Source organism: Gaeumannomyces tritici, assembly GCF_000145635.1.
Source record: "Gaeumannomyces tritici R3-111a-1 unplaced genomic scaffold supercont2.7, whole genome shotgun sequence".
In the NCBI taxonomy this organism is placed as follows: domain Eukaryota; kingdom Fungi; phylum Ascomycota; class Sordariomycetes; order Magnaporthales; family Magnaporthaceae; genus Gaeumannomyces; species Gaeumannomyces tritici.
The window spans coordinates 1,748,431-1,772,742 of record NW_008804551.1 but is presented as its reverse complement, the minus strand read 5'-3'; the positions used below and the strand labels follow the sequence as shown (position 1 = coordinate 1,772,742).

General features: G+C 56.2%; 8 protein-coding genes across 8 annotated transcripts; 2 read left to right on the top strand and 6 right to left on the bottom strand.

Moving 5' to 3' along the window:
- Positions 1-626: 626 nt before the first annotated feature.
- Positions 627-1,163, top strand: GGTG_11892 (hypothetical protein; the record flags this gene model as incomplete). Its single annotated transcript, XM_009229783.1, has 2 exons — positions 627-642; positions 727-1,163. 2 exons carry the CDS (start codon positions 627-629, stop codon positions 1,161-1,163), a joined length of 453 nt encoding a protein of 150 aa, XP_009228047.1.
- Positions 1,164-2,961: 1,798 nt separating this feature from the next.
- Positions 2,962-7,914, bottom strand: GGTG_11891 (hypothetical protein). The gene is made up of 6 exons (XM_009229782.1): positions 7,293-7,914; positions 7,016-7,203; positions 5,860-6,943; positions 4,326-5,788; positions 3,954-4,257; positions 2,962-3,877 (listed from the first exon to the last, which is right to left on the bottom strand). The coding sequence occupies exons 1-6, from the start codon at positions 7,413-7,415 to the stop codon at positions 3,167-3,169; spliced, it is 3,873 nt and encodes a 1,290-aa protein (XP_009228046.1). The 5' UTR covers positions 7,416-7,914; the 3' UTR covers positions 2,962-3,166.
- Positions 7,915-9,363: 1,449 nt separating this feature from the next.
- On the bottom strand, positions 9,364-10,059 carry GGTG_11890 (hypothetical protein; the record flags this gene model as incomplete). The annotated part of the gene is made up of 1 exon (XM_009229781.1): positions 9,364-10,059. The coding sequence occupies one exon, from the start codon at positions 10,057-10,059 to the stop codon at positions 9,364-9,366; it is 696 nt and encodes a 231-aa protein (XP_009228045.1).
- Positions 10,060-11,659: 1,600 nt separating this feature from the next.
- Positions 11,660-14,007, bottom strand: GGTG_11889 (hypothetical protein). The gene is made up of 2 exons (XM_009229780.1): positions 13,757-14,007; positions 11,660-13,655 (listed from the first exon to the last, which is right to left on the bottom strand). The coding sequence occupies exons 1-2, from the start codon at positions 13,836-13,838 to the stop codon at positions 12,133-12,135; spliced, it is 1,605 nt and encodes a 534-aa protein (XP_009228044.1). The 5' UTR covers positions 13,839-14,007; the 3' UTR covers positions 11,660-12,132.
- A 3,322-nt stretch (positions 14,008-17,329) lies between these two features.
- On the bottom strand, positions 17,330-18,779 carry GGTG_11888 (hypothetical protein). Its single transcript, XM_009229779.1, has 2 exons — positions 18,037-18,779; positions 17,330-17,966 (listed from the first exon to the last, which is right to left on the bottom strand). The coding sequence occupies exons 1-2, from the start codon at positions 18,541-18,543 to the stop codon at positions 17,553-17,555; spliced, it is 921 nt and encodes a 306-aa protein (XP_009228043.1). The 5' UTR covers positions 18,544-18,779; the 3' UTR covers positions 17,330-17,552.
- A 1,070-nt stretch (positions 18,780-19,849) lies between these two features.
- On the bottom strand, positions 19,850-21,294 carry GGTG_11887 (hypothetical protein). Its single transcript, XM_009229778.1, has 5 exons — positions 21,138-21,294; positions 20,769-21,054; positions 20,650-20,712; positions 20,038-20,581; positions 19,850-19,996 (listed from the first exon to the last, which is right to left on the bottom strand). Exons 1-5 carry the CDS (start codon positions 21,203-21,205, stop codon positions 19,938-19,940), a joined length of 1,020 nt encoding a protein of 339 aa, XP_009228042.1. The 5' UTR covers positions 21,206-21,294; the 3' UTR covers positions 19,850-19,937.
- Positions 21,295-21,870: 576 nt separating this feature from the next.
- GGTG_11886 (hypothetical protein) lies at positions 21,871-23,046 on the top strand. The gene is made up of 4 exons (XM_009229777.1): positions 21,871-22,024; positions 22,079-22,289; positions 22,343-22,411; positions 22,478-23,046. The coding sequence occupies exons 1-4, from the start codon at positions 21,906-21,908 to the stop codon at positions 22,925-22,927; spliced, it is 849 nt and encodes a 282-aa protein (XP_009228041.1). The 5' UTR covers positions 21,871-21,905; the 3' UTR covers positions 22,928-23,046.
- A 154-nt stretch (positions 23,047-23,200) lies between these two features.
- On the bottom strand, positions 23,201-24,037 carry GGTG_11885 (hypothetical protein). The gene is made up of 2 exons (XM_009229776.1): positions 23,887-24,037; positions 23,201-23,815 (listed from the first exon to the last, which is right to left on the bottom strand). Exons 1-2 carry the CDS (start codon positions 23,899-23,901, stop codon positions 23,417-23,419), a joined length of 414 nt encoding a protein of 137 aa, XP_009228040.1. The 5' UTR covers positions 23,902-24,037; the 3' UTR covers positions 23,201-23,416.
- Between the last annotated feature and the right edge of the window lie 275 nt (positions 24,038-24,312).

The following is a 24,312-nucleotide window of genomic DNA, read 5'->3' as shown; positions in this document are numbered from 1 at the left end:
CCGCGCCGGCAGCGTTTATTTTTTATTTTTGACAACTTCCCCGGGCGGGGATTGTGTGTTGTGTGTGTGTATGTGTGTGTGTTTCTTTTTCTTTTTCTTTTTTAAAAAACGTTCTTATTTTTTTTATTCTTTTGCTTCCTTCGATGCTTCCCTGAAAAAAAAAACCCGCCAAAAAAAATTGAAAAAAGAAAAAAAAGTCCACCTTCTCATCGGACCACCTGGTCCGTTTCGTTCGTTCTACCAGGCATTTGCCCGGTTGTGGTTTGTTCTAGTTTGATTTTCACGCGAGGGTTCGCGGTCGCCTCCCTGCTTTTCAACTCCAAGCACCTTCACAGCATCTGCACATACACGCTACAAACAAATTCCCTAGCACCATCAGTCACACACAACCATCCAGCTCCAGAACCAAGCTGGCATCGAGGCACCAAGACACCAGGCATCAGACAGCAGGCATCGAGGCAGCAGGCACCGAGGCAGCACGCATCAGGCAGCAGGCACCAGGCATCGAGGCAGCACGCATCAGACAGCAGGCATCGAGGCAGCGCGCACCGAGGCAGCAGGCATCGAGGCACCAAGACACCAGGCACCACGCAGCCATCAGGCCTAGCGATCAGCTTCATGCTTCCATGACTAGACGATCAGGTTAGTCCTTCCAGTCTTCGTCACAGCTTTCCTTTGACTTTAGATTGCCACTGTCTAACCACATATCATCTCCATAGGATCCAGAGTCCGAGGAGATCTTCAAGCGCAACAAGGCCGACTCTGGTCACCGCGCCCGGCAGATGTCAAAAAAAGTCTACCTTCTCACGGGTAGCGCGTCCAGGGTATCGACGAGGGAGAGAGTCCACCTTCTCACAAGTCGCGCGTCCGGGGTGTCGACGAGGGAGCCCACCTTCTCATGGGGTGGCACAGCCAGCTCCTTTTTTTCGCCCGGTATCGCCAAAAAAGTCCACCTTCTCACGGGGTGGCGCGTTCGGGGTGTCGACAAGGGAGTCCACCTTCTCACGGTGTGGCACAGCCAGTTCCTTTCTTTTCGCGCGACATCGACCAAAAAAAGTCCACCTTCTCACGGGTGGCGCGCCTGGGGTGCCGACGAGGAAGGGAGTTCACCTTCTCACGAGGCGGCACAGCCAGTTCCTTTTTTTTTCGCGGGGATGGGATGAGCTATTTTATGATGGGGCGAGTACTTGGATCTCTTGGGCAGTTTTTATTTTTCTTCTTCACTTCATCTTGTTCTCAAACTCGTTTTTTCTTTGGGGAGGTCTATAGGGGACATTTATACTGCCACAGACTTTAGCTATTCTACCACAAAATAGCCAGACTGTCAAGGTACCTCGACTAGTTTGGGTGGGAGATCCGTGCTTTTCATGGTCGGTCGGTGCCTGTTGGTGACGTGACTGTTCGTTAGTAACGTGCGGGAAGCATTAAAATCAACTCCCCGTAGGGGAGGCGGGGGCAGGGCTCGGGCAAAAGAAAAAAAAACGGTAGTGCCGGGAGTTGGTGCCAAGAAAAAAATAAAGCTTTTTTGCTGCAGGCAAAAGGTATAGGCACGGTGTGAGGCTATTCCGGTTGGATTGCTCTAAGGAGGAAGGGATCTGAGGTGCAGGGCTCCGTAGGAGCCTTTGCCCTTTATATACACGTGACTCCCGTGTCCTCCTTGCTTACTAAGCTTCCCTCCTGATGCCTGGAAGCGTCATACGCTCTCAGGCAGAGGGACCGCTCTTCCGATGCCTCAGGCATCTGCTATCTACGCCTGAGACCTCTCCTCTACAGTATATACTGTCTTCTTTGTGACATTTTTGCAATAATATTAATATAAAGGGCTAATTTACACAACTTAGCCGATTTTTGTGATTTTTTGTGCGAGGAAAAGGACGAAAGGAAATTAAAACCGTGGTAGATAAATTAGGGGCTGAGGGCTCACCTCCCAAATTAGCTATAGGGGTCTCGGATCCTGCCCCGGCAGGGGTCGAGGCCCGTAACCTCCTGGGCCACAGCCTCGAGGCCGGGTTGGGGGTGCCCGCGTTGGCGCATTGCAATCGGGTGCGGGTGATCTCGTTAAGGGCCTTGTTTCGGTAATTGTTCTAACCCTTTCGCGTGCGCGCGCGCGCTTTTAAAGCATTGAAAATTTTGTCGAGCAAAGGCCAAATAGCGTTAAAAAGCATTGTCGATTAAAATAAGGCCGGATTAATAAAAATCGCCGGTTTTTGGTATTAAGGATTAAAATTGTTGCAAAAATTAAAAAGGCGGAAGGAAAAAAATTGGGGGTTGGGCCTTACTTAATAAGCAAAGCGCCCAAGCCGGATCTGTGCTTGAATCTGCCAGTCAACCGATGCAAAAAGGAACGGCCGTGCCAACGACCGTGCAATACGAGGAATTGAACTAATAACTTCATGAATTGACGTGATCAACATGGGAAAACATCGCTCATCATTTGGGTACATTCAATTTGGCTTGTGGGACGGTGCGCGGCAGTGATCGCACGTGTGCACGGATGATTCTGTGGTAGAATAGCTAGAGTCTGTGGCAGTATAGACGTCCCCGGTTTATATTAACCCACCGATTGGTCTATTCCTATAACGGACAAACGGTGCAAGATAAGGTTTATTGCATACTAGTTTCGATCTGTGAAGAGAAAAGAAGACGGGCGCAGGCCCTGTGCCCTCCTTATATACAGTGCGCATCACAACCGACAACTGAAACTGATTGTCAAGATCAGCCTCACAGAAAATAAACCGTAACAATTGATGGGTAGAACTGGTGATCGGGTCGATCGTTTTCGAATGGATCATCAGAAGCACTGGGTGACTGGTCAAGACGTCGGTGCCAGAATTCCTTTGCCTATGTTCTTGCTTTCTTTCGCTTGATCCTTGTCCAGATGGCGCCGGACGTTGTACCCTGGTGCGAAAAAGCAGCAACAGCGCCCTCAGATTAGCAAAGGTCGCCAGCATCTTGAGAAAATAGGTGCTATTATATGCGCTGTCGACACAGTCGTCGCAGATATCTAAAAACCCATATCCAGTACGTGTAGATAGCGTGAAGAAGAAAAAAACATTATCCCGCCATTATTCGAAGCGCCAGTCCCAATCCAACCCAACCAATGAGCCGAGCCCATGTACTTTCTTTTATGCAAACAAGGAAATGGAACGGGGTAGCAGACAGTGCGCTACTCAAGGCTCTGCGCCTCGCACATCTTGAGGTAGAGGCCACCTTGCTGCACAAGCTCGGCGTGGGTGCCCATCTCGACAATCCGGCCGCCGTAAAAGACGCAGATGGCATCGGCGTCCTTGATTGTAGACAAACGGTGCGCAACGGCAACAGTGATGCGGTCGCCCTCTTTGGCGGCCTCGGACAGTGCTTGCTGGACAATCTTTTCGCTCTCCGTATCGAGGGCGCTGGTCGCCTCGTCGAGGAGCAGAATGCGAGGGTTGCGGATGAGGGCACGAGCAATGGCGATACGTTGCCTCTGGCCTCCTGAAAGCTGAGTGCCGTTGGGGCCGGCAGATGTCGCAAGACCGTCTGGAAGCGACGAAACGAAATCCCATGCGTTGGCAGCGCGCAGAGCAGCCTCGATCTGTGCATCATTGGAGCCAGTCTGCACCGTCGTCGAGACGACGCCGTCTGCTGATGGTGGTAGCTCCGACTCGTCGATGCCGAGCGCGATGTTCTCGCGGATGGTGCCCTGGAAGAGAGTAGGCTCTTGCTGCACAAGTGCGACGATCTTGCGGTACAGGCGCGGGTTCAGGTCCGTCAGGGAGTCACCATCCAGCTTAATCGAGCCTGTCGTGGGGTCGTAGAAGCGCTCAAGCATGGCGATGATGGTCGACTTGCCACAGCCCGAGGCACCGACAAGGGCGACAAACTGGCCCTTCTTGATCTGTAATGATTGTGACAAGCTATTAGTATGCTAGGGATGCAGACAGCAGCGCCTTGCAGAGGAGGGAGGTACATGCCTCGAGCGACACGTTCTTGAGCACAGCAGTGTCCGGGCGCAGCGGGTACGAGAAGCGAACATCATCCAACGCAATAGGACCGCTAGATCTGGGACCCTTGTCCCGGTTGTTGGAGTTTTCCTGCACGGTCGGTTGGCTTTCTTGGAGCCAGAAGATGTAGTTTCCGCCGTTCATGCCCTTAGTCATGCTGGTAGAGAACTGGAAGATCTGCGACGTTGCCTGAGCCGAGAAGAAAACGGACATGAAGGACACGAAGAACTGGAAAAGAGTGATCTCGCGGTTGGCGACGAGCTGGCTTCCCCACCTGTAGCATATAAAGAGGAATGATCAGCGATAATCCGGAGGTGGAGGCTTCTTGCATCCAAGACTTACCAGAATCCAAGACCCATGAACCAGTACTCGGTCGCCTGTGACAGGGCAAACCAAGTCATGGTGATCATCAGGGGGCGACGCGAATCGCCGACGGCTTGGTCGAGCTCCTCGGTGTACTTGGTTAGAACCTTGCGCTCAATGGCAAGCGAGGAAACGGTGCGAATGGCAGTGACAGATTCGGACGCGATGGCGGAGCTGGTGGACAGGCGGGCCGAAATGTTACGATCGAGCCTGGCGTCGAACCGCATCTTGAGGTATCCGCAGCCAATGACAACAGGAAGACCGGCCAGCACAATGACCAGGCCGAGCTTCCAGCTGAAAACGATTCCGAGGACGCTGCACGAAGCAATGTTGAGGGCTGCAATGACGATGAAAGCGATGTTGAAGCTCATCAACTCGAAGACGCTTTGAGGGGTGGAGTCGACACGGCTTGCAAGCGCTCCGATGTTGTTCTCGGGCCTGTCAAAGAACTGGAGATCCTGGCGCAAAAGGTTCTGGAAAATAGACTTCCTAAGCTTGTGCTGGAAGGTCTGTCCAACGACGTTGGTGCCGTAGCCGAGAACAAAGTAGCAGACGAGACAGCTGCCAGCCAACACGATGAACATTGACGACAAAAAGTCACCACGGCTGGTCATGGCGTCGCCGGTTAGGGTGAAGACCTCGACCATGTAAGCCATGAGGACAGCTTGGGCAGGGTACAGCCCACAAGAGATGACGCAGGTCAGGAAGACGGAAGCCAGCGCAACCCGTAGCTCGGGAGCCTCGACCACAAGGCGCTTGACAACGGCGAGGAAGCCCTGGCCCTTGTAGGCCTCGAAGTCGTTGCGCTCGATGGCGGCGTTCACGCGGTCCAGGTCGGCGGTCGGGTAGCGTGTCATGGACTTGACCTGGCCAACGGCGTCGGCGTCGGCATTGACGGTATCATCTTCCTCGCCGCTCTCCGTGTCCGAATGCTCGCTTGACAGAGTCAGTTGCTGGATCTTGACAAGGCGGGCGTAGGTTCCGTCCTGGGCAAGAAGGCTGTCGTGTGTTCCCTGTTCGACGATGCTACCCTTGGTCATGACCACAATATTGTCGGCCTTGCGGATGGTTGCGAGCTTATGGGCGATAACAATGGTTGTGCGACCCTCAGCCGCCTTATCAAGCGCCTGTTGGACGATGCCTTCGGCGTGGGGGTCAAGGGCGCTGGTGGCCTCGTCGAGGAGAAGAACCTTGGGCTGAGAGACAACACTACGAGCAATAGCAATCCTCTGCTTCTGTCCACCAGATAGGAGGCTACCGCGTTGGCCGATGTCGGTGTCGTATCCTTGAGGAAGTTCGGTGATGAAGTCGTGGGCAAAGGCAGTTTTGGCGGCATCCTGGATGTGCGTCATCTGCTCCTCCCTGGTGGCGTTTTCCCAGGGCGTGCCAACAAGACCGTACGCAATGTTTTCGAAAACGGTTCCGCGGAACAGGGTGGGCTCCTATGGTTTGCGGCGGTTAGAATGATGTCTTCAGAGTCGTGATGCGACAAGGAACAGGGATGACCACTAACCTGCTGCACCAAGCGAACATTCTGGCGGAGCCAGCTCAAGTTAAGCTGGTCAATCGAGTGGCCATCCAGCTTGATAGTTCCGGAGGCAGGGTTGTACCACCGCTCAAGAAGACCAACGATGGTGCTCTTTCCGGATCCACTGGGACCAACGAGCGCAGTGATCTTTCCAGCAGGAGCCGTAAGCGAGAAGTTATCGAGGACCGTGACGCCAGGGCGGCTGGGGTAGGCAAAGGTGACGTTCTCAAGCTCGATGACACCGCGGTTCTCGGTGGGACGCTCGCCCGCGGGGTCCAGGGGGTCGATTTTGGACTGGCGATCGATAAGAGCAAAAAGCTGGGCGGCAGCAGAGGCAGCGCGAGTAAACTCGATGGAGTAGGGCGCCATCTGCGTCAGGCTGATGGCAGCAATGACAACGGACAGAAGGACAGTAAAGACCTCTCCGCTGTTTGCAACCTCGCCCCTGGCCAGCATGTGGATACCTTGCCAGAATGCGAGGCCGTAGCCCAGATAGATGATGGTGTACTCGGCCGAGAAAAGAGTTCCCAAGAGAACCGAAATCTTCTTGCCGTGATTGTGGGCTTCCGTCAGGATCTCGTCAAATTTGCCGACAATCCTGTTGCGCATCTCGAAAGCGTGAATGGTACGGATGCTGGCGAGGATGCCTTCGGCGTAAGAATTGGCTTGGGCATGGGTGTTGAGGACTTTGGTCTCGTATCCGGCCTCGATAAAGGAAACAGTGGCCATGAAGCCGATACAGAGAGGAGCGATGCATGACACGATCAGGGTGAGCTTCCAGTTGGTGACAAAGGCAATGATAAAAGAGGCGACGAAGGCGGAAAGACCCTGGATAGTAAGGCCGAGCTTCTCCGAGATTCCGTTCTGGACCAGGCGGCCGTTCGCATAGGCCTGGGTGGCGATGGAGCCGCTGGTTCCTAGGTCGAAGAAGGCAACCTCCTGGCGCAGGGCCGACTGCAAATAGATGCGGCGGATGTTGCGAACGATGCGGTACGCGGTGTACGTCATGAGAGTGTTGTATGTGTAAGCCGCGACGAACCTGGCGATACCCAGGTAGACAAACCAAAGGCTGGGATGTGATGTCCCCAAGTTAGCCCATGCGTCCTTTTCCGAATGTCGAGGGGGCGTCCGCTCAACCTACGCTAATGAGGCACCGCCCTGCCGGAAGTTGTCAGAGGCTGACTGCCCGGATCCGAAGTCTGTGAAGACTGTGACAAACTGGCCAAATATTATATTTTGCGACGCCATGGCAACACCTGAGCCCATAGCGCCAAGGCAGGCGATGGCCAGCAGCACATAGTCGAGTGCGCCGGCATACCTGAAGACTCTCTGTGGAGGTGCACATGGCAACGGTTAGCGCTGGAAGAGGGAAGCTTCACCCTGCAACTGGCGTGCGGCTGTGCAAGTCCCAAACTAACCCAGTATGCTTTCCACGCGCTTATTTCTTGCAAGCTTTCGGTTTGTGTCGTTGATGATACATCTGTGATGGACGGCGACGAGGCACGCCCCTTAGCGGCCTTCTTCTCGGAGCTAACGCCCATGGTGGGCAACTGGGACGGGTGGACGCTCGAATAAGAAAGGAGCTAGCCACAGGCAGCCCTAGTCCAATCTATGAACGGGATGACGTTGGACAAGAAAAGGCAAACGAGAGGTAAAAGAAGATATTAGGACGCTTACGCAGTAAGCAGGGCGGGATGTCCAAACAAAGAAGGGAGCAAAGGATCAGGGAGCGGCGGTGGGGTGGAGGAGCGGCATAGATAAACAAAAATAAGGAATGGAGGACCATGTGTGTCAGTCGGGCCAAAATATCAGACGGCATCCACCCGGCTCTTCTTGACTTGGGGGGCTTTCTATGGGAGAGCAAGCCCAGGCGTTCCTCGGGCCCGAAACAAGCGTGCTCGCCATGCCCCCCCACCAGGAAGGGCATGGATAGTATGGGCAACTGGGGGCGCCACCACGGAAGGTGGAGGCGACCCTCCGACGGTCCGCGGAGAGTAGCTTGGGTCCAGTCCTACGGCACGGCCATCTAGCCCCGCAGTCTATCCCAGCTGGAGGGCGACAAATGGCGACGGTGACGCAGGGGGCGATGGCCGCACATTGGTGTCGAGGTGGGAGGCTGTCGCGACCTTGGGTTTCTTTCGGCCGGCTTCTGGAACCCGCGAGTGTTGAAACATTTGCAGGGGCTGCGCTGCTTAGGTGGGTTGTACTAGCTTGCGTTGTCTGGCAGAATCCGCTCCCTATAGATCTGCAGAAAAGCAGCGTGGAAGGAGGCAAATCGCGAGGGAAGGAACGTCTGGGGGGTGGTTTTTTGCACCAAAAATGGCAAGAAACAGGCAAGAGGTCGCGTCCAGAGTGGGTCTGATACTCTCGTGCCGATGCTTGGGGCAGCCGACGGGGCTCGCGTCCGCGGAAGCCGGGGCTTGGGGTTTTCGCGGAGCCCGACAGGCTCCCCAGCCGTGCTGGCGAGCAACTACCACCCACAGGGCATCGCTCAACTGTTTGTCATACCATCCACAACGGCACTGCAAACCTGCCCTGCCCACCAACACCCGCGAATTCTAGGTACGCCAATTAGCCTTCGCGTCCACAGTCCCGTCGGGTGTGTGATATTGAGGTAATATATGGGCCGCCAAGACCCTAGAAACATTTCGCCCGTGACCCCGTCTTGTGCGTGCGGCTCCTCTAAATTCAACATCACCATCGCGCGAGCGCCTCCTCGTCCGTGTCTGAATCGGACAGCCCCCACATGTTCGTTCCCGTCTATTCTTGTTGTCGTCTTGATCCGCACCGCCGGAAGGGACTGTCCCTGCCAGCGCCGGGCCGGCCAGGCCTGCGCAGCTACGAAGGGCCGTGATCATTCCGCTGGGCTCCAAACGACTAGCCGTTGACATGTCTCGAAGCAGCGGGCTGCCTGCCGCGAGCTTTTTGTTTATGTCGGGTGGCTCCTTGTATTTTATCTTTGTTGGCAGTCCCAAAACCACATGTGGACGGACGCCCACGTACCGTCTTATCTTCCGTGTTTGCCCAGGGGATTGTTTAAGGTTCTTTCCATAAAGTGGCCCAGTGGCCGGGCCCGGGGTCCGTGGATCAGAGAGGCAGGGTCGCTGCAATCGCCAAACATTCTCCATACCAAAGCCCCTTAATGTGTTGGAACGGCGCAAATGGACATTTGTCCATCGCATTTGAATTGCTGCTTGAATCAGAATCTGAAGAAACTCGCAGCTGGGTGGGTGGGTCGTTTCCGTCAGCGTTCGGGGATAATGGCATTCTCCTTTCTTTTCCAAATTATCTTCCCCTTCTCCGTCCAATGATCGCCGCCAGGGACTCCTTTCCCATCCGCCCCGGAAAGGCCCTTGCCCGGCCCATTTCCCAACTGTCTTCTCCGATTGATGCCAGTGCCTGCCCTGCGCCGGACGTTTATGAGATGCAAGGTCGCCGATCTTTTGCTCTTACCTTTCCTCGGATGCTTCCGGGACTCGCAGCGCCCGCTCAAGCCACAGGCTCGATCCGCTCTTGTTGAAGGCGGGGCTGGGCCTCTTCCCTTTCCAGCCTGCGGCCGCGTCGATAGAAGTTCAATTGCATGATGGCCCACAACGCCATCCGAGGGAGACAAATCACATCCATCGCCACCTCCATCCATGGGCCCGTCCACCACCCCCGTCGTTGCCCCGCGTGCCGTGTGCGCCCGGCCATCCCCCGGTCCATCCACATGCTTGTCTCGTCACCGAACCACCGAGTGGCCTGGCCATTAAGCCAGTTTAGAGTAGGAAAGTCGCTGCGTCTCTTCCCGGAAGCTGCCCTCGCGGGGCATTCGGTGAGGCCCCATGGAGTCAAAGACGGCGGAAGCGACGGCGGCGCGAAAGAGGTGCTCGAGTTGCCGATAGTCCAGATAGCATTAATGTAATATCGCTTCCCGTATAGCAGAACATCGTAGGTTGGTAATATGATGCTGCTTGGTGGCTGTCGCAGCGCGTTGTTGATGTTAGATACCGCGATTCGGGCATGGCGACCATGGGTCGAGTGGTAAAATAAGTCCCTGAGGGTCATGATCCAGTCGTTATCCATCGCCTCAGGACGAAAGAACGGTATGTAAACTTGTGTGGTGATGTATCCCACAGCCAACACAGCGTCGTAAATCACAAAGGGAGTGGTGTGTGTGGTCAAGCGTCCCACGATGTCGCCCATCGCGAGGGGAGTGAAGGATATGGAGCTGAATCGTATATTCCGTCAGGTTGGAGGATTCATGGGTAGACGGAGCAAAGACTTAATCGCTGTGGAATATTCTCTGGTCACTGGATGGACGATACGGTTTGTATAAATCTTTTGCCGTCAACGTATGGAGATGGGTGGAACAATACATTTCGGGGTTTTAGACCCACTAAGGATGCATACTTCCCGAGGCATTCACGGTGCAAGAAAATGCCAATCCAAAGCAAAACGCCTCTGGAGTATGAACTACATCCGCACAAAGGTAATAAAAATAAAAAAATAAAAATAGTCTGGGGGAGGTGGTGTCAATATGGCCTAGACCTCGAGCCATCGTTTGGCATTCTCGACAAATCTGACGCATCCAGCTGGCCGGCGTGTATTCAGCGAGCTCAATCTCCTGGTAGCCCGGCCAGCACCACTCGATCCAGAGATACCGCCAGCCAGATGACAGTTCTAGCTTGATGCCCCTGCTTCTAGGCTCGGAGAAGTCCTGTCAGTAGTCAACGACGATCGGTCTTAGTAGGGAGGAGCACCCCATATTTTCAGTACCGGTAGATGCAGTGGAAAAACGATCTTTCGCGTGGTCAAGCGCCAGGTATTAGATATAGTCTGTGTAATATGGGACAGGCTGGAGCAGAGGGCACACAGACCGTGCAACGGTCAATGTGCAACTGGCCGCAGAGTTCCCTGGCCGTCTGCCTGTCTACTCCTGGGGATCCTGTGTATATACAAAAGTGCCTTACGGTCATCCTCTTTGCTGTGGCCCGGACCTGCTTCTTTCTTCATTGTGCATGTTGCCCGAATGCTTTCCCAAACCTGTCCCGGTCGTTGCTCATCGACTTTGCATGCCTCCTTGCCCCACTGGAGCAAACAGCTTTTGCCATAAATGGCGGGTATAACTGTTGCCACCACTCATCCAGGCACCCATCGTCCATCGGCGGACGCAGCAATGTCAGTGTACTAGACCTCTTCTACGCGGTGCTTCTCGACGCTCCTGTGTCTATGCTCGGTGGTTGGCAATGGGATATAACCTCCGACTAATTACATTTGTTGAGCGTGTCGGCTATGTTGAGATGTCACCGATGCTCTTTCTTGACTAATCTGCACCATGATCTTGGCACCCCGACATGCTTACAGCACGAGCATCGCTAGAAGTACCACTAATCCGGGCTTTCGAGAATCAGTCTGGCGCTCGACCTCGGACGACCCTCCCGCAGGTTTCACCCCGCAGTTGCGCCATTTTTTCTTCGGCGTAAAAGCTAGGTAGTCCATGAAGTGCACGGTGTCACAAAGGAGGCTATCACGAAGGGCCGGCACACTGCTCCAGGCCTTGGCACGGAAGATCTGCACGGGCGGGCACCCGGAAAAACATTACGAGTGCCCGTTTTTTTTCATACGGTGCTTGCATATTTGGAGAAAGTGGGGCGGCGCCGGCCTGGAGCATAAAATGCAGGGGGGCCTGTAGCTGAGCTATAGGCGGAAACATGGATGGCGTGTCCCCCAAAGCACCTGGCATGATGGTCCTAACTTTTACAGTGATTCAGAAAACCCCGGCCCGCAAAAAGAGAAAAAAAGATCGAGGTTCATGGTTCCTTTTTTTTGTCTGGACGAAAAATCTTGATTGGCGTGCAAGAGTCGAGGGGAGAGAGCGCAATGGAAAGGGGGTACTATCAGACATGAAGTAGCGAGGCTTTTAGTGCTCCTCCGCTGGCTCTCGATTTTCCGGACCAGATAAAAAAATTTGTTATGTTTCCTTTTTTTCTTGTTGCTTCTGAGGGATATAATACACGCGGAGGGGGGGCACCGTCCCGGGAAGGTCTTCTAGGCCGGCCGCCATCGCCTCATCGTCTTTGTGGGTGGTGGGAGCAGTAGTAGCAGGAGTAGCAATAGTAGCGACAGTAAGGGGTCAGTCAATACAGGAGCGGTGGTGGTGGTAGTGGGCAGCAGTGGCAGCAAGTCCTCCGTGCGGCGCTCCGGCCTTCCGTCCAGAAAGGGAAAAAAGAAAAGTCCGTCATGATGTTCGTCATTAATCCACAACACCCCACCCCTCTAGATGGTGAGGAACTTTTGGGCCCAGGCGGCCCTGCTGTACCAGCTCCTCATCCTCTTGCCCCAGATGTACATGGGGATGGCGAGCACGGCCATGCCGATGGTGGCGCCGGCCAGGGCGCCGAGCACGGGCTTGGCGCCGAGGGTTCCGAGGGCCTCGACGACGGGGCCGGTGCCGACAAAAGACACGAGGGCGGCGATGCCGTTGACGGTGATGAAGGCCTGGGCTGACTGCTTGGGGTAGCAGTCGACGACGTACGTGATGGAGATCTGCGTGGTGCCGACGGTGCCGAGGTTGGTGATGGAGTTCCACACGAGCAGCCACGGGAGCGGCTGGGCCTCGGTCACGGCCTGGGCGAGGCCGATGAGCCCGACGGCCGTGACGGGCACGGTGAAGGCGAGCGAGATGAGGCGGAACTCGGGCTCGGCCAGGCCGCCGTTGGTGCGGGCCATGTAGCGCGTCAGCGCGTCCGACACGTATCCCATGGCGGGCCCGCCCACGAGCGCGACGGCGAAGAGGGGCAGGTTGGTGAGGCCGATGGCCGAGGGGGAGAGCGAGTAGGGTTCGGCGCCGAGTACGATGGAGATGAGGGTCGGCACGCCGGCCAGCAGGAAGAGCAGCTGCGTCGACAGCAGCGCGCTGTAGGCGATGATGGGCGACGTGATCATGCCGAGCGGCTTGCTGACGCCGCGCCAGAAGCCCATGTCGCTGATGCGCCCGCGCGCCACGGCCAGGTTCTGCCCGTACGTGCGCTTGGCGGGCAGCTCGAGGCCTTCCTTGGAGGCCGGGTACGCGTCCTCCTCGAGGTCGAAGCCGGCGGCGGCGGCCTTGGCGCTCTTGAAGCCGGACGAGATGCGCGGGGTGAAGTAGGCCGACTCGAGCAGCGCAAAGTAGGCGGCGGGGAACAGGACGGAGAAGACGATGGCGACGAAGCCGAACGAGGCCGACACGCCCATGGCGTCGATGACGAAGCCCGAGATGATCTGCGCGATCTGCCCGCCCGCGTTGAGGGCTAGGGTCGAGAGCGCGATGAGGGTGCCGCGCTCGTGCACGTAGAAGATGTCGGCGAGCGTAGCCGTCATGAGCTGGAAGAGCGGGGCGCCCGCGAAGCCGGCGAGCGTGCGCGCGGCGGTGAAGGAGATGAAGTCCTGGGCCAGGTAGCCCATGTAGTTGAAGACTGCCAGGAGGGCGATGCCGCCCAGGTAAAAGGGACGGCGGCCCCACACGTCCGCACCGGCCACGACGAAGAAGCCGGCGAGCGAGGTCCAAAAGGTCGGGGCCGTCAGGATCCAGGACGAGATGTCGGCCTCGGTCGTCTTGAACTTCTCCACCATGGGCACGATGCCGGGCGTCACCATGGTGGCCAGGCCGTTGGTGGCGGCGGCGCCGAAGGCAATGACGAAGAAGTGCAGATACTTCATGCTCTTGGACCAGTTGAGCGGGTCGTTGGGGTCGTCCGACGGCTGCGGCTGCAGCACGATGTTGCCGCTCTTCTTGAGCCCCTGCTGCCCTTCGCTAAAGTCTGGATAAGGGGGGATCAGTCAGCAAGCGAGATTTTGGCGACCGAGTCCAGCCAGCACGTGGCAAAGACCACCGGGCCCAGCGCAGCAAGGCAAAGCTCACCATTGTCCTTGTCATCCTCTCCGAGCCTGACAGTTCCCAGAGGCAGTCCCCCGCTCCTAGGTTCTAGAATACCCCAACCCATCGCTTTGACGTCCTGTGAATATAGTCGCAACAACGACTAGAAAGAAAAAAAAGAAGAGAAAAAAAAACCCGATCACGGGAGGCCGAGAACGGTTGTGGAGCTCCCCGGACACGATCGGGAAAATGAGTGAACACCGGCTCTGCCGTCGTCGTCGTCGTCGTCGTCGTCGGGTGCGGTCGGCCCTGGTCGGGCAAACGGCCGCGGCTTCAAAGGAAGGTAAAGAAGGACAAAAAAAAAGCAAACTACACCAAAAACTGCAACTATCCGGTAGTTACAGGCCAAGTCCAGTTGGCAATGAAAGCGAAAGGTAGAGAAACAAACAAAACAGCAACAACAAAAAAGGACGGGAGGGATGGTGATAGAAAGGGAAAGGCCCCGAAAACATAATCCTTCGAGAACGGGGCCGCTTCGTTTATGATGGGATGTTTGTCAAACCCCCCTGGCGGTCGTCGTCGCCTCCGCACGTGCACGGGCCTGCTGGCGGCAGGGGGCCTGGCCAGCAGCCACAGTCTGCCATAAAAAGCCCCGAGGCGGCCCGGCCAGAAGGAGAGGATCCTCAGCCCAAACCGACAGACCGGGTCCTATGTTCCGCTGCCTTGCCAGACCAGACGCAATCAGAGGCGGGATGCAAGGTACCCGCACCTTAGCCGCCTTCTATCGTCGACATCGGCATGCGGGTTCAGGGGTTTGCGAGCGACGCATTGGTTTGTGCGTGTGCATGTGTGCGTTTGTGTTTGCGCTCGTGTCTGGCGTCGGGTAGCGCCGCGCCCTGTCCGCCTGTCTGTCCTGACTGGCGGATGGCGGCCCGGCACTAACGGCACCTGGAGGGCTAATTTAATCCAGGCGTAACACCCGACGAGGGTGAGCTCCAGCTTGGCCCTTTCCAACGCCTGTCGTCCCATCTTCAGGGTTTGTTCTGGTCCGGCCAGGGGACCACGAGTAGGAACCAGGCAGGACGATAAAGAAAGGAAGAGAGAGACACAAGGGGAAGAGACAGGAAAAAATAACAAGCAAGAAAGCCAAGAAAGTCCAGACCGGCATCTGTTCACACGGCGGGGCATGGGGGATTTGCAAAACGTGGCTCCCAAATTTTTAATAGGGGTGCGACACGACATATGGTTTTTCCATGACAAGATGCGCTCGCCCACTTCCCGCGGCCATCACGACAGGATGACGCGGTCCGGTACTGTGCCAGGGGTTAAATCCCGTGGCCCTTCGGACGCTGCGCTGCCCAAGCTCGGGGGTGTTGCTGTCATGGATGTTTTGCCTGGTGCAGATCAACTAATGATCCCTTGGAGTGGAGTCGCACCGCCCAGGGACCCGTTCCGGCTCTTCTAGTGGGGGCAACCCATCCCGCCAAGATGGAGTTGGCGTGTGCGCCGTGTCTGATCTAGGCCAAAACTGGTGCTTCTTCAACCTTTTTATCTTGTCGCCTTGTTTCACCCCCGGATTCAGATGCCCCTCACCCTCCGCGGACGCCGTCTCCCCGGCCCCGCGGGCGCCGTGGCGCTCAGACGTCCCGATATTGGTGCTAGTCAGACCGCCAATGGGTTGGATGCCAGCAGGCAAGGAAGCGATAGAGATGGAGGAAAGAAACGTGAATTTAAAGGCGGACCCAGACCAAATGCGCCAAAACCCGCTTTCACAAGCCAATCCGTCTCTGAATCTGGCACCGCCCGACGCACCGAACTCGGCCTCACGTGCCCATACACGTGATGTGCTATATCGTCCCTCCCATGGCTTCGAGCTGGAGACACCAGGGCAAAACAAGTCACCTACACCCGCCTACCTACCAATGGTTGATGTAGACTCAACAAATGCCATCCAAAATGTCCAAAATCCATCCTCCCCCATAGGGACCTCGGAGCGTTCCAACACCCCGAGACCAAAAAGAAGCCCTCTGCACTGGGATAGGTCGGTAAATGGCTGCTATCCGCGACCCCGCCATGCAGACCTCCCACTTCCCGCAGCCCGCGACGAGCTAGGAAGATGGCACCGGGCTATGACCAACCAACCACTGTATCTGGAATCTCTTCCCTGCAACAGCACGCGTTTCACCCTCCTCGGGAGGGAAGGAGCTACCGCCCAGCGTACTGAGAACGTGAAACTTGGTACTTCAAATTACTGTGGCCAGTTTGCTCCGTACGTTAACCGCGTTAATGTGTAATAGGATGAGCTTGGAGTGGTGTAAGAACCGAGTTTCCATGTCCTCCGTGCTAGCCAAAGCTCACACTCTGGTTCAAATCCAGTAATTAAGCCAAAAGGCTCGCTTGGTTGTTTTTGTTTTTTCAAGGCAAGGGAGGAAAGGACCGGTGGACAACTTTCGGCAGGCGTTCCATCGCATGGTCATATTGTCGAATGTTGGCGCCGTCCTTCCCCACACGAGATCGACAAAATCAGTGCCCCCAGACATCGGCGGTGGCAGGAAGACCGCTAAAAAAGCCAAGGTGACATTGACTACTCGTCTTTTTGTTTGTAGTTTGTGCCCGGATAGGTGGGGGCGGGCCTTTTGTTACAGTTGGGCGTTCAAGAAGCGAACATAGCATTGCCGACCGAACCCCGGTTTCCGGCTGGAGAGAAGCCATATGTAGCCATTTTATTTGGAAAATGGTGTCTTGTGCTCCTCTTCAGATGTCTCGACGCATGTTTTAGACGCAGGGTATATCGGATGGCGTCGCCAGAGCTGTCGGATGCGCGGGTGAAATGGTAGAGTAGCGGGCGGTACGTGGCAGCATTGCCAGGCGCTCGCAAGTCTGCTAGCCGCAAGAACTGTGCTCTGCAGTCGTCGACTGTGAGGTTAAATGGTTTGCATCCGTGTGGCCATGTTTGCACACGCGTTCGGGCAACACCTCCAACTAAGGACACGAGTCTGTCTCGGTCGATCCCGCCAGGGGCGCCCCCGTCGTGGGTTCCATTCGCCGCTCTCGTTACTATGGATACGGTAGATGCTTGTGGTGAGCTGCCACACGGCCCCTCCAAGGGTTGATCAAAACGAGAGGTGGACACAGTTTAAATTTCTTGAGAGAAGAAATCAACCCTAAAAGAGGTATATTAGTAGTAAATGAAGATAGTGCTAGGGCCGGACCATGTATATATCCGGCTTTTGCTCCGTGCCTTTTAATGGTTGAAGTTCTCTTTATATCAAAGGTTTAACCCCCAAAAAGCCACCACGGCACATGTTCGTGATGTTGTTGTTTCGGGTTTCTGCGCGTTTCCGCCTGGAAGAACAGCGGCCTTTGTGGTGAAGCTTGTAACGAGTTTTCTGCCAAATTGGAAGAGCTCAGTTCAACTCGATGGTTTTGATAGATACTTGCTGGCCACGCTCAAGCACCGCTCAGCTTCTACCCAACGACTTCATCTGTAAAGCTTCTTGTTCGGTGTTTAAACTCCAACTTCCAAGTGGATGCAAAGGAAAGGTTCCAGGAGGTTAGTGAAATATATCTATGCAAGTGCATCGACGCCACTAAATTCAGATGGGAACACATGGTGGGGTGCAAAAGGACATGTGATATATGTGAACATCATACATTGCAAAACCATGCTAATTTTAACCGTATCGCTATGCAAGAATTACCAAACGCCAACCGAACGCTATGCAACAAAAAACAATATATATGATAAAGGCAGAATCCGAAAAAGGGTATAGTCCTGTCCTGGCAGAGAATGATAGGGGAGATGGCGGGTGCGTGGGAGAAGCGAGAGGCCGGAAGCCCTTTAAACCTGGCCGTCGAACTTGAGGATGCCCCAGCTGACATTCTGCTCGAACTTGGTGCCGTTCTTGTACTGCTTGTCGCACTTCATGTTGCCCTCGGCCGAGACGCGGTGGCCGCGCGTCTTGTCGGCGCTGTTGCCGTAGCGGACGGCGAAGCGGCGGTGCGAGTCGGTGATGAGCTCCTGCACGTCGATGTTTGCGATGAAGGTCTTGTGGCCGCTGCTGTTGCGGATGACGAAGCGGCAGTTGGCGCCGCTGTTCGACCCGGCCACGATCAGGTTGATCTCGCCCTGTACCTTGGCGGGCGAGAAGACCCACTTGCCCGGGTTCTTCTTGGCCCAGTTGCGGATGGCGAGGCAGCCGCCGGTGAAGGGCGCGGCGACGGTGGTCTTGTTGGTGAAGCTGCTGGCGCCGCACTGTTATGGGTGGGTTTGGGGTTAGCCTATGCTGTTGAGAGGCGGGAAGGGAGAATGAAGAGGCACTTACGCTTCCGCGCTCAAACTTCACCTTGGCCTTCTCCTTGGCCTTTTCCCTCGACGCCTTCTTCTCCTCGTCGGTCTTGGGCTTCTTGTCCTTTTTGTCGCCCTCCTTCTTGTTGGCCGGCTTCGGGTCCTTCTTGACGTCCTTGGCCTTCGGGACCCACTTGACGATGCTGTCGTTGAACTCGGTCACGTGGACCTTGAACGTCTTCTTCTTGGGCTTCTTGTCCTTGGCCGCGGCCGCGGTAGCGTTTGACGGCTTCTTATCCTTGTCGTCGGCGCGCACGTCCAGCTGGGGGAAGGCGGCGTCGTCGTCCTCGGACCGGACCTTGAAGCTCTTGTGCACCCACAGCGAGACGGGCTCCTCGCCGTCGCTGCGCTTGTCGAGGGTCAGCTTGACCATGTCGCGCATGTTGATGTTGCTGAGGCCGTCGACCCCCTCGGCGATGTCGTACTGCTGCGCGGCCACCAGCGTGGTGGCCATCATGGCGAGCGTGGCGGCCGTGACGCGCATTTTGGTGATTGGATTTGGCGCTTGGGGGGTATTCGAGGATGTAGTTAAGGTGGAGAGGGAGGAAAGAAGTGTTTTGCGTGTGTGGTGCTGTTGCTTTGTGGTGGTGGTGATGGTGATGATGGTGATGCAACTCCAAGACAAACAAGACCGGCTTCCGTAGATATTTATCAAGCTTCGCGGGATGTATATCGTAACAGTTCCAGGCGAAGCTTGGCCTGTGGCAGATCGAATCTCACCCATCGCCATGGGTTTCTGGCCGGCTGTGGGGGGCAGCGGCTGGCGCTTACTGCAAGTGCCAGCCACGCTCCCCAAAGTGGCGGCTGATTTTGGGTGCCTGCCCATCTCGGGATTACAGATTGCCAGAAAAGGGTGGCCTTCCTCAGCCTTCTTACTGTGGGCTGGAGAGACAGCCTCCACCAAAGGGGCCTTGCCGCGCGGGAGCGGCTGCGCGGTTGTTGCCCGCTGCAGTCTGGTCTGTACAGCACGCTGCGAAGAAAGCACCGCCCACTGTGTGTGGGGTCAGCCAGAGCGCCAAGCAGCGAAGGAGCCAAGCAACGCTTACCCAACCAATCAGGAGCACTGCTCTCCTGGTTTGCGAGCTGTCAATCGCTGCAAATTACACCAGCTATTTTCGGGCCCTCAGCGTGGCGGTGTTCGTTTTGAGGCCACCACCAGGCTCTTTTCCAGCCACGCACACCAAACTGTCAGGGACCAGTCTCGAGCGCATGTCAGCGCACCACCACCACGTCCAAAACGGCACGCACAGGAGTCAGCTTGACAATAAAATTCACACCACTACCAAATTTGACTCGTAGTTCCCGTGTTCTCACCTCTAGGAAGTGGTTCAGAAGTGCAAAACCCTCCTCGTCATTCCACCTCCCCGGTAAAGCCCCGCGCCACTGGTTTCCGTCCGGATCTGGCTGTCAAGCTTGGGCGCGTGGCATACCAACAATCACCTGATTTCCCGCACTGGCGATATACGGGTTCGTTGGAAAGGGGGGCGCTGGAATATGCTCGGAATGGAATAATCCCGCGATCTCAAAAACCCGCGCAAACTCTTCGGTTTGGCCACCGTGGGCTGGCCTTGCTCCTTTTGGCTTTCCCGTTCGGTCCCGGTCTTGGCCGCCGCGGGCAGGCTTTGTCCCTTTTGACCTTCTAGCTCAGCCCCAGCCTTGGCCGCCATGGGCTGGTCTTGCTCCTTTTGACCGCCTTCTCGCTCGGCCCCGGCCTTGGGCGGGGCGGAATACCCAGGCATAGTGCTCGTTCGCTCGACCTTTATCTGGCGGCTTTCGAGGATGGTAGTCGTGCTGGTTGTCGTCGTCGTCCCCCCTGGGGTGACGGGCATGGTCGCTGGCCTGGCCGGCGCTTTCACGCCAGTTGGTGGAGTCACAAGACTATCGTCCCGGCAGTCGACGCCCCCACTCGGGGTCTTGTCTGGCGTCTCGGTCCGGGGCTGGTGACGAACTAGGGTGAATGTTTCATCAGAGGCCTCACCGGAGGCACGGCCGGCGGCAGCAGGCCTGGCCATTACTTGCACGTCCGCTGGCGGAACCGCGGGCCTGCCTTCCGGCCGGACAACACCCTCTCCCGGCTTCTTGGCCGGTGCCTCGGTCCGGGCCGGGCGGGGAACCGGCGCGACGGCTTCGCTGGGGGCTTCATCAACATAAGCATCTCGAATCAGCTGGCAGATGCGCATAAAATCCGGGTGGTCGGGATCCTCAAATTGGCACATGGTGCGATGGTTCCCCCCCATCGCCTCCAGCTCGTCCTCGATCCCCATCATCGCGCTCGTCTGGTCGACGATGAGCCGGTCGGTGCCGTCGCAAATGTCCGTCTCGTAGTTGTTGCTGATTCTGTACTTGCGCGCATGGTGGCGGAAGTCCTCCTCGATCTCGCTGATGTCCGGCGCGCCCTTCGTCATGGCGTTGACGAGCGGGGAAACCTTGCCGTTCTTGGAGTCGGCGAAGAACCCGAACGGGGCGGCCAGGAACTTCCACCGCTCCTTATCCCCTCCAAAGTGCGGGGTGCCGAGAAAGATCTGCGTAATGGGTGCAAACAGGCATGTTAATAGGTAGATACAGGAAGCTGGGCCTCGGGGTGACTTGCAATGGTTTTTGTTGCCAGCGCAACTTCCTTGTGCTCGCGCTCCGAGTTGGCAAATGCCATGGCCTGGGCAAGGTTAGTCAACATAGCGGCGACCGTGCTCAGGAGGCTGGCGAGCTCACCTGCTTGACAATGAGGCCCCCGAGGCAATGAGCGAAAAAGACGATGGGCCGCTTGGTTGCTTGTGGGCCCCGCCTGAGAGCCCTCAGCTGGCTCAGCATAGCTCTCGCGTTGTCTCGGATCCCCGCGGCCGAGTTGCTGCGGTAGATGTCGGCGTTGTACCCAAACGACAGAACCCTCGTCTGCGGCTGGATCTCCGGCAGCAAGGTTTGCGGCCATCCCTTGGCGCCTTCCTGGCTACTCCATGTCTGAATTGGGTCCCCATTGAGGCCGTGAACGAGGACGAGACTATGGGTGGCAGTCAGCACGATCCGGTCAGCACGCTCTAATACAAAGTCGGGTGCCAGCGTCTCTGCCGGGGGTTGACGGACTCCACCGAACAGGGCTGCCCCGCCTTGGCGGGATCGTAGAGCTGCTTGAGGATCAATCGCTTCGCCATCTTCGAACGTCTGAGGACATATATCGAGCTTTGATGGAGTGGGTAAAGGGGTTGAGATTGTGCCTGGACGGTCCTGGAGAACTTTGGACTTCCACTTGCGGGTGCAGAATCAAGCGGTTAAATCCTGGAGTGAAGATGCCAGAGAGGCGACGTCCTGAGCTGTGCAATGTACTCAAAGTGAGGCGAGCATGCTTTAGGCGCGTGGAATATACCCTATACCCAAGGAACGCCCGCTCCACATACACGTGTACGTCAGCCATTGTGTGGTGCGGGTACGAGAAGGGAGGTTTCCTAGGTATCAATGGGGTCATGTATGTACGACCTCGCTAGGACTCGTCTACTCACTCCGTCTCAAAGAGCGCTCGCCTCGTTGGGCCGGGCTGCCTGAAGCCCAACTGCTCAAGGCGCTTTAACCGCGCGTAGGCTTTTGGCCACGTCTACAGAGCCAATAAGCAACTACAGGTTCCAACACGTCTCCTGCCACGCGCATCCCATGCCACATGCCCTCCAGTACACAACTTCCACTCGCAGAGTCGAGAGTGGACTGGGTACGTGTGCGCCGTGGCTCCGATTCCAGCCCGACCTGGCGACACACATGAGGCTATATGTCTCCCATGCCCGGCCTGGCTACTTCATGTTGGACGAGATACAAATATATTGTTACCCTTAATGTTTCCATTTTCTGTAACCTCCCAAGCGCATGCCCCTGAGCTCCATCACCCTTGACTTGGCTTTCTCCTCTTCCCAACAAGTCACCATGGCTGATGACGGTCTTGGCGCAATCAACGTACTTTACGAGCCGGACCATCATGACTTCGAGTACGCTATTCCCTCCCCGCCAGGTCCACATTGTGGCCCCTAACAAGCACCCAGCGTCGTGGCCATCCACGGTCTGAACGGCGACTACCTGAAGTCATGGACACACGCAGACTCGACACTCTGGCTCAGGGATATGTTGCCTGGAAAGCTTGCGGGCGCCCGGGTCATGTCCTTTAGCTATGACGCCTCCACCTCCGGCGGGGTTGTATACGCCGTGCGCGAAATCGCCAAGCAGCTTCTGTCGGAGCTCAGGGACGCACGTGAGGTTTGTACCAGCCCTGGCCATCCCCACAGCAGATGGAGCTGACAGCATACCAGGACGCCGGCTCGGAAGGGACTCCGATTGTGTTTGTCTGCCACAGCTTGGGCGGTATCGTCCTCAAACAGGTACGTGCTCGGCTCTGGGCAGGCATCCTATTGGCAGGAACCCCACATTTTGACACCACTACATAGGCCTTGGCCCTCGCGGACGATGGTAAGGCTTACTCGGACGTTGCCGAGTCCACCAAGGGCATAGTCTTCTTCGGGACGCCCCACCGCGGTTCCAACGTGGCCAACTTCATGGGCACCGTCTCCGACATTGTCCAGGCCGTGACCGCGCGGCCCGAGTCGAAGCTCCTCCATGCTCTCGAGAGCAACTCGACCGACCTGTATAAGGTCTCAACGGACTTCCGTCCGTTGGCATCCAGGTACGCCATCACTAGCTTCTACGAGAGCAACGAGCACCCGGTGCTGCGGAAGATGGTCGTCGGCAAGATGTCTGCCGTCATGGGCCTGCCGAACGAGGAGGACGTCATGATGAACGGGGATCACTCGACCATTTGCAAGTTTGGCAAGTGGGATCGCAGGTTCAATAGCGCCTGGAGGGCTATCAAGAGAATGGAAAAGGGCGTGCAGAGCTGATCCGGGCGCAAGGGGGTGCGCAGGGGGGCGTATATCTTTTGTGCAATGTATATGGTATATGACGTACAAACGGTGCAAGATAGGTTCATTGTAGGCTTATCTAAATCTCTGAAAAGAAAGGAAGAAGAAGGCACGCGGTCGGGGGCCTCGTGCATTTTTATCTACAATGATACCCCTGTTGCTGCCGACGGGTGCTCGGTAAGCATCTGCCTGGCACAGCACCGGGTGCCCGTGCAGATCTTCCGTGCCAAGGCCTGGAACAGTGTGCCGGCCCTTGGTGACAGCCTCCTTTGTGACATGGTGACGTATCGGCAGTGTGTAAAGCACTCAATAAAGCTTTTTTTAAGGGCCAGATGTACAGGAGTGGTTAAAATATTCGAATGATCAATCCAAACAAACAAATTCACGTCCATGAGGAAACCGAATTGAGAATGTGGTAACCGCCGCCAATGCTCCTCCGACCAAAAAGAACTAGTCACTCCCTGGCGACTAACCTTCCATTACTTTGGCGATATCATCCGGTGTCTCTGCCGCCATAAGCTTCTCCTCAAGACCCTCGTCCCATCCTTCAAAGTTCTCTTGGAATTCTGGCAGCCTCAGGAACGTGTGGAGGCGCTGGTTGACTTTGATCACTTCCACCTTGGTGTCGTAGAGTTCCTTCTTCAACTTGGCGATGATTTCGATGAGGCTCCTGATCCTCACCCGGGCCTTGTCGATGAAGAGTGGTATCTCCTTCTCAATGTCGACGGCGAGGTAGTGGGATGTGGTGTAGACACTAAGCATGTTCTGGACGTATTGGCCCTTTTCTATCTCGCCGCTCGCGACCTCCTTGTAGTCCTGACCTCCACCCGGCCTCGAATTTTTGAAATCCCCGGCGGGAACCATCGCCTGGTGAAAGTGATGTCAGTCCTGCCATAATTGCAGCGGCCCTGTCCGTCTGATGCAGGGGTTTGGCTTACCCCACTTTCGGCCATGGTGATGACAGCTTTTTTTCCGTGACTCCTGGTTGGATACGAAAGTAGGAGCAATTGTCGGAGTCGATGGTCTCTTGCGCACGTTGGATGAGCTCTGGCGTCCTCGTACGATGAGGCGTGGTCATCTGGCCAAACAATGCCTACTTGTAGAGCCCTATATGTCGATTCGGATGAGGCTTAAAATATCCAATGCCAGCGTCTACATGACCCCAGCTTCCTGAACCTGGCAGCTTTACCTACTTACACGCCCCCAAGGCGGGCGTAAGTCTCGAGTTCTGCAATGGTGCCCAAAGGAGTGCTTCTGCGTCCTTCTGATTGTGACGATAACTCTCATGACCAGTGGTAATGACAGTGGAGATTCTTGCGAAGAGATTAGCGCAACCGCCACGACTAATGATTGAAAGCCGAGTT

Bases quoted from the DNA above. Each gene is read 5' to 3' on its own strand.
- GGTG_11888 (XM_009229779.1), bottom strand. From the start codon at position 18,543: ATGCGCGTCACGGCCGCCACGCTCGCCATGATGGCCACCACGCTGGTG. The intron at 17,967-18,036 runs GTAAGTGCCTCT...CACCCATAACAG, and splicing joins TGAAGTTTGAGCGCGGAAGC to TGCGGCGCCAGCAGCTTCAC.
- GGTG_11886 (XM_009229777.1), top strand. From the start codon at position 21,906: ATGCCCCTGAGCTCCATCACCCTTGACTTGGCTTTCTCCTCTTCCCAA. The intron at 22,290-22,342 runs GTTTGTACCAGC...ACAGCATACCAG, and splicing joins AGCTCAGGGACGCACGTGAG to GACGCCGGCTCGGAAGGGAC. The intron at 22,412-22,477 runs GTACGTGCTCGG...ACCACTACATAG, and splicing joins GCGGTATCGTCCTCAAACAG to GCCTTGGCCCTCGCGGACGA.
- GGTG_11889 (XM_009229780.1), bottom strand. From the start codon at position 13,838: ATGGGTTGGGGTATTCTAGAACCTAGGAGCGGGGGACTGCCTCTGGGA. The intron at 13,656-13,756 runs GTGAGCTTTGCC...CCCCTTATCCAG, and splicing joins AGAGGATGACAAGGACAATG to ACTTTAGCGAAGGGCAGCAG.
- GGTG_11887 (XM_009229778.1), bottom strand. From the start codon at position 21,205: ATGGCGAAGCGATTGATCCTCAAGCAGCTCTACGATCCCGCCAAGGCG. The intron at 21,055-21,137 runs GTCCGTCAACCC...TGCCACCCATAG, and splicing joins GGGCAGCCCTGTTCGGTGGA to TCTCGTCCTCGTTCACGGCC. The intron at 20,713-20,768 runs GTGAGCTCGCCA...AACCTTGCCCAG, and splicing joins GGGGCCTCATTGTCAAGCAG to GCCATGGCATTTGCCAACTC.
- GGTG_11891 (XM_009229782.1), bottom strand. From the start codon at position 7,415: ATGGGCGTTAGCTCCGAGAAGAAGGCCGCTAAGGGGCGTGCCTCGTCG. The intron at 5,789-5,859 runs GTTAGTGGTCAT...CGCAAACCATAG, and splicing joins ATGTTCGCTTGGTGCAGCAG to GAGCCCACCCTGTTCCGCGG. The intron at 4,258-4,325 runs GTAAGTCTTGGA...TATATGCTACAG, and splicing joins TTCATGGGTCTTGGATTCTG to GTGGGGAAGCCAGCTCGTCG.